The 11,021-nt window shown below is 34.5% G+C and overlaps 1 protein-coding gene across 2 annotated transcripts; it reads left to right on the top strand.

Annotated features, from left to right (window-relative positions):
- The first annotated feature begins 4,763 nt into the window (after window positions 1-4,763).
- Window positions 4,764-10,577, top strand: LOC115959216 (cyclic nucleotide-gated ion channel 1-like). 2 transcript variants are annotated; one of them, XM_031077533.1, is made up of 9 exons: window positions 4,764-4,994; window positions 5,121-5,213; window positions 6,099-6,293; window positions 6,438-6,873; window positions 7,043-7,255; window positions 7,491-7,771; window positions 8,163-8,274; window positions 8,715-8,957; window positions 9,778-10,577. In XM_031077533.1, the coding sequence occupies exons 3-9, from the start codon at window positions 6,262-6,264 to the stop codon at window positions 10,333-10,335; spliced, it is 1,875 nt and encodes a 624-aa protein (XP_030933393.1). In that variant the 5' UTR covers window positions 4,764-4,994; window positions 5,121-5,213; window positions 6,099-6,261; the 3' UTR covers window positions 10,336-10,577. The 2 variants fall into 2 exon arrangements, with proteins under 2 accessions (XP_030933393.1, XP_030933392.1); XM_031077532.1 differs by lacking the exon at window positions 5,121-5,213.
- Window positions 10,578-11,021: the final 444 nt, after the last annotated feature.

The raw sequence follows: 11,021 nt of genomic DNA, 5'->3' as shown, positions 1-11,021 counted from the left end.
CCAAGGTATTCTATTGCGTTTCACGCCCACCCATCTTGCAGCCTATTGTGATTTTGATTAGGGTACTTGTCCAAGTACTCTTTGATCTATCACGGGCTATTGTGTATCCCTTAGAGCATCCGCAGCCCAAATGGTATATTGTATATGTTGATATATTTTACCATCATAGTCTTAAAATGTTGCTCTAACCCAACTTGCAAAATGTGCCAATTGTAAAAAATTTTACAATACTACTACAATACCATCCTAGATAAAAATTATTATTATATTATCTTTAATTCTTCTCTCTCATCCTTTCTCATTCTTTCATTTCCCTCTCTCTCTCTCTCTTGTCTTCTTCTCTCTTGTTTGTTCTCTCCTCTTCAGACCCAAAACCATGGTGGACATGAACGCCATCACCAAGCCACCATGGCCGAACCCACTATCACAGGCCCCACCGCAAGCCACTTGACCAAGCCTCTCTCTTCTCTCTCATCCCCTCTCTCTCTTGCCATCGCTGCCAACACCAAGCCTCTCGTCTTCTCCGTGGATCGTGGTGGATCATCTTCTCTGTGAATCGTGGTGGGTTGTGGTGGATCGTCTTCTCCATGGATCGTCTTCTTTGAGTTCTGGGTTGGGGTTTTTATTTTTTATTTTTATTGTTGCTATGACCAGTGCTTAAAGGAATTGGGTATGGCATTTTGCTATTGGTTTGATTTGATTTTGGGATGGATTTTTTTTTGTGGGTTCATGGTGGTGGAGTTGGGGGTTGCCGTGGTTTGGTTTGATTTTGATTTTGTGGGTTGTCGTGGTTGCCGGAGTTTCTGGCTGGGGTTTCTAGGGTTTCAAGAAAACAACAGTTTGGGTATGTTCTTCGTGGTGGTGGTGGTAGCAGGTGATTGCAGAGGTGATTTGGGTTTTTGTTTTTATTTGGGTTTTGGAATATATTATTTTATTGTGTAGAAATATTATTTTAATGTGTTGTATTATAAAATAAAAGTTAGGATACTGGAGTATTGTAAAATGATATTGTATAATAGATAAAGTAACTTTTTGGGATGGTAAAGTAGAATAGAATAGCATTTTGGGCTGCAGATGCTCTTAGTAATATTTCCAACTCTTGGAAGAACAAGAAGAAAACTACTGTCAATTGCTCATATGCTGAAGCCAAATATTGTACAATGACTTTTACTAGATGTAAACTCATTAGGCTTCGGCTGCTAATTAGCAACCTTTGATTCCCTACAAAATAAAATTAAAATTAAAAAAAAAATTGAAAATTCCATCAAAAAATTAGCAACCTTTGCATCATCCACAATGTGTTGGGTGCCGACACCTACATGTCCAGCCCACTCTTTTGCTTAGCTCATTAAATGAGCTTGTTGGACAAGTGCTAAGAAGTCAGCAAAGTGAAATGGGTTTGCTAAAGTAGCTTGATCGAAAGAAAAGAATTGGGTTCATCTCTTTCTCTATAATTATGTACAAAAGTCCCGCGACATTTATGAGGGGATGTACAAAAGTCAAGCCACATAAATGGAGATGTGATGTTAAGGGGCTGTTTGGATTTGCTGTTTCTATAACTCATAACTCTGTTTCCATCACCCATAACTCAAAAATGGTGGGACCGATGGTTGAGAAGTCTGTTTGGTTTTTGTTTCCATCACTCAATTCTCTGATTTTTGAGTGATAAGTTGAGGAAACTGAAAACACATTTTAGGTGTTTTCAGTTTCCATAACTCTGTTTTCAATGACATTTTCGTAATTAAAACTACATACTAGATCCCATGGTCAAAGTTAGCCGCGACTTTTTTTTTTTTGAGATAAAGGTAAGCGAGTTAGCTACAACTTTTGACATTTTTTTTTTTTCCTTCACTGGGTTCAGTGAGTTTGGTTTCTTCATCTTCTTTTTTTTCTTTTTCCTTTCACACTAGGTGGCTTCTTTTTTTTCTTTTCCCTTTCACGCTGGGTCTTGGTCTTCTTCATTAAGGTTTTTTTTTTTTTTTTTTTTACTTGGTTCGGTGAGTTTGGGTACTGGGGGTTGAAGGAAAAAAAAAAAAAAAAAGTAAAAGCTGCACCAAGTTACAGGTATGGGGCCCACAAACAGTTGAAAAATTGAGTGATGACAAGTTGAGTGATGGTGCCAAACAGACTTCATGTAGGGAGTTAGGGTATTTTAAGTGATGAGTGATAAGTGACAAAAATTGAGTGAGAAGTGATGAGTGAGGAAAAAAAATCCAAACAGGGCCTAAACTTGTGAGATACGTTGAAGCAAGAAAAGAAGAAAAGGATGAAGAAATATAAAGTAAGGCCATTCAGCCATTTGGAGAAGGGTGAAGAGTGAAGTCCCACAGAAAGTGAGGACTAAGAACTGCGTGAGTAAGAGAAAAATAGAGAGAGTAAGAAAAAATTGTGAGAGATACACATTGAGGAAGAGAGCAGTGAGTGAAAAGAAAAAGAGAGTTTTTTCTTTGCTCAAGTTGTATCTCTAAGTGTTGTAATCTCTATTTAATATAGTGAAATTATTCAAAATTTGTCCCGTGGTATTTTCCCTTCAAGGAGAAAGGGTTTCCACGTAAATCTTTGTGTTCTTGTATAGTTGTTCTTTCGCTGTACTTGCTGAAATTTATTCACAGTTATATAGAATTTTTCCCAACGCAATGGCCCTATGCGACTTTACTATGACAACAAAGGCACCCACGTTACTGCTAATCTCATCTTTTACGAGCACACCAAACATATTGAGTTAGATTAGCATCTCATTTGTGAAGCGATTCAAGCAATACTAATATAACTTCTCATGATGCTTCTTGAAAAATGATGTTTAGAGTTTAGACCCCTGCAATAGCTTACTACCAATTTAATTGACGAAGTAGTTATTTAGTCAAGATTCAAATCAAGAGGTTTGCATGGCTAAAAATATTGAAAGTAATAAATAACCAACACATTTACACGGGGACAATGATTTATTCACAAAGTAAAAAGTAGGGGTGTGTATGAGTCAGGTTAGGTCGAGTTGAGAGGATTTTTTGACCTAACCCACTATGGTGGGTCAAAAAAAATTCAACCAAACCCAACCCATCACATAAATCCAACTCAACCCAACCCAACCCACATGGGTTGGGTTGGGTCGGGTTGAACCCATGGGTTTGAAAATTTTTTTATTACTATTATTATTATTAAATTGAACAAAAAAAATATATCACACTTGCCACCTGAGTTGATAAACAAAATATACATTAATATATAAACTAATATTCCAATTTAATTGTAAATAAAATATGTTTAAGTATCCAACTGAGTTGATAAACAAAATATAAATAAACTAGTATCCTAATTCACTTATAAACAAAATATGCATGAGTTCCTAACTCAGTTATAAATAAATTATATCTAAAAATTTTTAAATTTTTTATCAATTATATAATATATTTAAATATATATTAAAAGAACTAATATGATTTTATATTATATATGATAGTAGGAACTGAGGAAGTGCTTTACAACTGGTTTTTTTTTTTTAATTATTAAATATATCATATATTTTAAACATATATTAAAATATGAGTGGGTTGGGTCGGGTTTGGCGAGTTTGTAATTTTATGACTCAAACCCAACCTGACCCGCTATAAAAAAAAAATTATAACCCAACCCAACCCACCAAGCCCTAAAAACTAACACAATCTGACAGATTGAATTGAATCGGATCAAGTTTGGCAGATTGGCGGATTTTCTGCACACCTCTACTAAAAAGTGAAAACCCAACAATAAAGACAATCCGTGGTAAAGCCCAACAAAACAAGTCCATTGTTCAAGATTGTTGTGGTATACACATCATTCACGTGACTTTCGTATACTTAGTCAAACTGAGTACCCAAGCTCCTCACTCTTACTATAACTATAACAACTACAGACTCCTTTCTTCTACCTCCAAAGTTACTTATTGCTGCAAGTCAATCCGTCAATCGACAAATCAATCTCTTGGTTACTCTAAGGCTTCTTGAAGATTTGATAGACATTGTGGTTTTAACCTTTTGATCATGTTTATTGGTACAAACTAGAAGTATTTTCTCATGAATGCTCTCTTATGTACTCACAGAATGGAACCATGAAGAAACGAAAAGTAAGATCTTTTTAGCTAAAGTATAGCTTTATTTCTTGCCTCTAAAAGTCTTGCATAAGGTGCTTAATCTAAAGTGCAAAGTAGGGTTAAAATAGAGCCCAAACTGTTTTCTAATTAAAGTCGGATTTTTTCGCACCGCTATTTTGTTCAACTGAAGTTTATTTTATTCTCGCTTAAGTGAGATTCTCAGATTCAACATAACTGTGTGAAGTCTCAAGTATCTACTTTTCAATGAAATAAATTTCACTCAAGTATTAATTTTGGTTGGATAGTTATGAGAAAAAGAGCATCAAAATCTCATCTTAAGCCTATCACAACTTTTTTCGTCTTTTACGTATTATTTTTACTAAAAATTCAAAAATTTTGGAGGGTCATCTCCATGTGACTGTCACTATTTAAAAGGCCAAAAAAAAAAAAAAGTCATTTGACCTCCATGTCATTGGCAATCATCATTTTTTTTTTCTTGAGTTATTGCATGTAATTACAAATATTTCATGTTCTCTTACTTTTTTTTTTTTATCCTTCTAATATTTTTCGACACTTCTACTTTTCTATCTTTAGACTCAGCCAAACATTATCTTAAGAATTTAATTCTGGTTGTGTGGTTGGGCGGCTAAATTGACTCGGGAAAAAAAGTCTTCCTCTGTCATTCATAGCTTGACACCTATTAGGAAAAAGACATGATCAGTGTGACTGTCAGTACTTCACTAACAAATTATTAGAACCGAAATAATTGCAACTGTTTTGTTTCTTACATTTTCCTCACACATTAAAAATCCTATCCCAACTCAACGTTTTCCACGCTTTTGTTCTGTAAATCCTCGGTGTCTCTTGCAGTCTTGCTCGACCTTGTAAAACGCCCACTGGACTGAGTTCTACAGGGTTCAACTTCACTGTAAGTAGATACACCACCTCTCTCTCTCCTAGTGTTTGCTTTTGTCATAACTTGCTGATTTGTGCAATTGTAAGTGATTAACGACTCTTCATGTTTGTTTTTGTCATAACTTACCGATTTATGCAGTTGTAAGGGATGGACGAAAAGTGATTGATTTATATGAGCGTAAACTGTTCAGCACTCACAGAAGTCAACAAGTTGGAAATTGAGTTTCTTTACGTAATTATTCTAAAAATGTTTTTTTGTAAAGCTTTTCAATTCACTGTGCCTGATATCTTTAAAATAGTGGAGATATTCATATCAAAAAATAGAAGCAAGACATTTAAATTGATATAAGGAAAAAAAAAAAAAAAAAGGAATATAATCAATGGTCTTATCGTCTTGTAATATTTCTTCTCTTTAATAGGTAAAGATATTGGAGTTTAAACGATCTATAATAGGTATAACTAATGAACTTGTAACGTAGCTGTATTTCTTCACCATATTAAGGTGGAGTTTTGGGGATCATATCTCACTGTAGGTATGGAATTTATAGAATGAATTTATGAAATATAATTCTCAGCCAATTGTACTATTTCGGGAGGTTAATTAATGTATACCCGTTCTTATAATTTTGAACAATAAATTTCTTACTAAAATCCTCTTGAACTCTCTGCAAATGAGCTTTTTATCGACATCTATATTAAACTAATGAAAGAAATCGAACAAATTTTCACCATTGCTGCAAACTTGAAGTTTACAACCATCACTATGGTTTGCCCTCTTTTCTTCCTTGAGTTTGTGAAGCAAGGCACTACTTTATCTATTTGCATACAGTGCATATTATAATCTATTTACATAATTTCATTTCTCTTTTATCAGTTTCATTTTATGTGTGTGTGTTAGAATTATGATTAAATGATCAAATTAATCATTTCTTAATAGTTTAAAATTTTAGGATAATCGGTAATTTATCATGGAATTAGAGATTTTGAGACGATTGGTAATTTTTCAATATATATAATTTAGTTATAAGTTTTTTTTTTCTTTGACAATTTGTCCTGATTGACTGATTCTAATGCTTCTGAAATTTTCTTCTTCTTGATAATGTCTTATGGTGTTCAGTTCACCTGGCGATTTTGCACTTGGATACATGAAAAATGCTATCTACATCTCTCATCTCTCCAGTTGGTATCAATATTCCGAAGCTTGTGGTGCATAAAGAAGTTCATTCAGGCCTACTAATAGTTTAGAGTTGATTGCACTGTATCATATATAAACTCTAGTTATGAATAATTCACCAAACTACGGTTGTTGGAGGTTAGTTCCATTCCATCACCTCTTGATATATATATATATATATAACAATGGGAAAAATGGATTCAAACCTTGATATATAAATAATAGTTGTGAGCTTGAGCCTTTGAGTTATATATTACTGTTTTTTCTTCTGTTTTTATGTAGGAGTCCGGATTGCCTGATAGAAACTAAGGAGGAGCACTTTCCGGCTAATAATGGATTACATTCCCAGGAAAAGGCATTACTGAAAATTCTTCACCCACGGGATTTATTCCTTCATTGGTGGAACAAAATATTTGTAGTGTCGTGTGTAATTGCAGTATCATTGGATCCTTTGTTCTTTTACATTCCTGTGACCAATGAAGATAACAAGTGCATTAGGTTAGACAAAAAGTTGAGGGCCACAGCTATTGTTTTGAGATCGATGACTGATATCATTCACATAGTTCATATGATTTTGCAATTTCGCACTGGTTTTATAGACAAGGCCTCTCGGAAATTTGGAAAACCTGTGTTAGTTAAAGATGCTAGGAAAATAGCTAGGAGGTATTTCTGGCCATATTTCGTGATTGACATTCTCGCTATTCTTCCCATGCCACAGGTACATAAGGAAGACTTACTTTTTCTGATAATTTGATAGTTGGGAACAAAAGATTCAAACATTGAATATGTCCGTTAGATTATAAGATGCTTAATGTTTAGAAATTTGGCTATGCTCACACTCATAATGATCTTATTCTTAAAATTAACATTGTCCTTTATCTTGTCAGGTTGTTGTTTCAGTTATCTTTTCAGCGAGAGGCGTGAAATATTCGAATACAAGAAAGTTGATGAACTCTATTCTTCTGTTTCAATATGTGCCACGAATTCTTCGAATCTACCTATCCTGGAGGGAACTTACGAGGAGTGCCAGAAAGTTCGCTAAAACCTCTGTATGGGTCAAAGGTTTATTCAATTTCTTTCTGTACATCCTTGCCAGCCATGTAAGTTTGATTAAATTCTGATTTCTTTTTCTTTCTTTTTTTTTTAAATCATATGATTTCATTGAAACTCAAGAAATTATTACATCATGTGACCTTAGTTTTAGACATGCCTTTTCTTCTCATTCTTCAAACTATGCATGTACAAACAAAATGCTTGTCCAGTAAAATGGTTTGGATGTCCTTATGCCTAATTTATGAAAATATACTGATGTGTAATTACTTTCTGATCATATAGGTATTGGGAGCCTTTTGGTATTTCTTTTCAATTCAAAGAGAAATGGCTTGTTGGGACATAGCCTGTGAAAATCATCCAAGATGTGTCCACAGTTCTTTAAACTGTGATCACAGTTCAGGAAACTACACATTCCTAGATGATTTTTGCCCTATAAAAACAACAAATACGACACTATTTGATTTTGGAATATATCTCGATGCCCTTCAGTCAGGTGTCGCAGAGTCCACAGACTTTCCACAAAAATTCTTTCAGTGTTTTTGGTGGGGCCTGCGAAATCTAAGGTTTGCAATTGCACATGTTAGAAACTTCACTATTCCCTGTTGAGCTAATTTAAGATGTGGTAGTTTTTAATTTTTATTAGTGATTGCATACATATATCTTACTATTAAGTTTTCAAGTAGGGTTTCAGTCTGCCTCAACATTTGCATATTCCCTTTTTCTAATCAATTCACATATCAAATGTGTAACATATTATTATGTGTAATGAGAAGAACTTGATTATGACTTAGTGCCTGGTTGATCCCATGTCATAGGTCATAACACAATGCGGGAATTTAAGTGGTGCAGGGTAGTGATCACACCTGCAAATTTTCTTTATAATAAAATAAATAAAAATCTTGTCTTTTCATCCAAAAGTTTTTAGTTTCTGATTTAGTTGGGCTATTTTTGCAGTTCTCTTGGTCAAAACCTCCAAACAAGTAACTATATTTGGGAAGGCTGCTTCGCAATTTTTATTTCTGTTGCTGGCTTGCTACTATTTTTATATCTCATTGGAAATGTGCAGGTTAGTATCCAATTCTTCTCTTTTCACTTCTCTATTTTTTTTTTTTTTTTCCTTTTTTCAAATATTTACAGCTCCTAGTTATTCGATCATGTTGACTAAGCTCATTCACTCAAATCGGACACAACTACAATATGTCATGGAAAAAAAAAATGACTTTGACAAAATTTGACTAGATTTGACCAGATTTGACCAAAAATCAAACCAAATGCATTTGTATATATATATATATATATATATATAACAATGGGATTAAGCTCAAATATGGGTTTGGACTAATATAACAATGACAGGTTTAAATATTAGTAAGTCTTTAATAGATTCTAATTCTCATATCAATGTTAAAGGTTTGATGAGATACTCTGGATATGTAGAAAACAATGCTTTCATGATACCTATATTATATAGGATTAGATGTCTGAATGAACTTTGTTGTGAAACAGACATATATGCAGTTGGCAACTACAAGGTCGGAGGAGATAAGAAGGAAGATGACATTGAAAGAAATAGATATAGAATTATGGATCTCAAAGAATGATCTCCCTCAGTATATAAATGAAGAGATCATGCAGAGTGTAAAAGACATACTAGAAGGTGACAAAGATGCTAATGTAGAAAGTCTGCTTCTTAATGTTCGCAAGAAATCTAATATAAAGCGCCATCTATGCTTGGATATGCTAAAGAGAGTAAGTTAATCAGCTTCTCTGAAATTGTTTTCTTGATTATATATTTTCTGAATCAATAAATGAAATCATGAACAGAGACTAAGGGTTAATCCCGATGATATTCTTGGTCATATTATGTGATTTGCATGTACCTTCTGTTTTTATTTTAAGTGATAGATCAATTCCTGGCATTAATATGTAATCTTCTAAGTGATAAAACAAATTTCTAATCCTATTATCTCAAATATCTGCCAAATTGATCCCAAAACTTTAAATGTGAAAAGAAAGAAGAAACTTTTCCCCCCTAAGTTGAGCAATTGCACCATTTCTCTACAAATTAGATATTCTCTTTGCATGCTGACCTTTCTCAACAACTTGTTGCAAGGTACCTATTTTGATGGTTCAAACTTCAATGACTTCCGTAGCATGCATTATATGAATAATAATAAAATTGACTCATGCCTTTGGTTCAGAAGATTAAGGGAAGGGTTGAAATAGATCTTGAGTTCACTATCAGGGGAGGGAGAGAGAGAGAGCATTGCTGGATTTATGCAGAGAAACCATTGGTTTAGTATGTGATTTTTCATAGGGAAAAACTTAGGTACAAATTGCTGAGTGCAATGACTTAGGTTCCCAATTAAACTTACTCATGTGGCTATATTGAGTCAATTAAGTACAAAATGTGTCATCTTTCTACAAAGACAGTCATATTACTAGCTTGGCCTTTACAATTTATTAATTAGTTCTTAATATTGAATTCCTGTTTAAACTTATATAATCAATCATTTGGATTTGATATTTAAACTTTTCTCATTATTCTTGTTGAATGTGTTTAAGCCAGGTTCCCAGGTTTCAAAACATAAACAATCAACTTTTGCAAGTGTTTCTCGACCATCTCAAGCCAATGCACCACAGTGAGCACAGCTATATTTTTCGAGAGGGAGAACCACTCGATGCAATGCTCTTTGTCACGCAAGGCATTGCATGGACCTATACAAGTAGTGATGGTAATAAAAGTGAGTGTCTTGGTAAAGGTCAATTCTATGGTGAAGAAATTCTAGAATGGGGTTTCAAAGCCCTCTCCTTAACCGACCTATCCAACCTCCCCATCTCGCCCAAGACTGTTAGATGCCATACAAAAGTTGAAGCTTTTGCTTTAAGGGCTAGTGACCTCAAGACTATACTCACTCAAAACTGGTGGCAGCTTAGCAAGATGCTCAGCCACATCACTGGATCTAACTTGGAGAGGTGGAAACCTTTGGCAGCCTCATCTATACTAGCAGCCTGGCGCCGCAGCCCCCGCTATCGTGCCTGGCAACGAAGCCACCACCATCATGAAGATGTGCTTATAAAGTCTACCCAGTGGCTTACGGGACGGGAACTCACCAAGTTTGTGTAAGACCACTTACACCTCAATGTGTGGTACTAATTCCCTTTCATGCTGAATAAAAATCCTACGCCGCTCTGGGCTCTGACTATTCTATTTTGGTGCCAAACCTTGTAAATTGTAATGATTGACAATTGGATACACTACTGGTTTTCCAGTGATTGGCTTGCTAGTGTTTTCAGTGAATGACTAGAGTAGGAAACAAAAAATTAAACTTCTTAAATAATGTATGATACTGTCAATTATTTGTGAAATGTATGATTTTGATTTTTCCCCCTTCAATGTTGTTTGCTGCTCTTTGAAACTTCTAAAATGGTTTTCAGAGAATGAAAGCAAAGCTGCAGTAGATGCCTTCATATATGTACAAATGGGATCGGGCAGCTCATCAAAGAGAGAAACACAACATAACAACCAACACAGTCCAAGATTGCTAGACAACAGATTCTTATTTCTTAAGCTTACTTAAATGGATGCAAACAGACCAAGTCCAAGTCACTACAAGAAAGATTACTTTTAGCCACAAAAGCTTTGGATTGCCTTAAATTAATTTTCCAAAAAGCTATATGGAGTGGCAGCCTATAATCAGAAATGTTCTGAACATATGGATAATCAACCCAAACTAAAAGCTCAGAAACTATACCAATGAAAAGGAATTTTATATACAGAATCAATCCAAGCACAGAATTGATCCTCATCTT

This window comes from Quercus lobata, chromosome 9 (assembly GCF_001633185.2).
Source record: "Quercus lobata isolate SW786 chromosome 9, ValleyOak3.0 Primary Assembly, whole genome shotgun sequence".
Classification (NCBI taxonomy): Eukaryota; Viridiplantae; Streptophyta; class Magnoliopsida; order Fagales; family Fagaceae; genus Quercus; species Quercus lobata.
The sequence above is the reverse complement of the archived record's forward strand: the minus strand, read 5'-3'. Positions and strand labels throughout refer to the sequence as shown.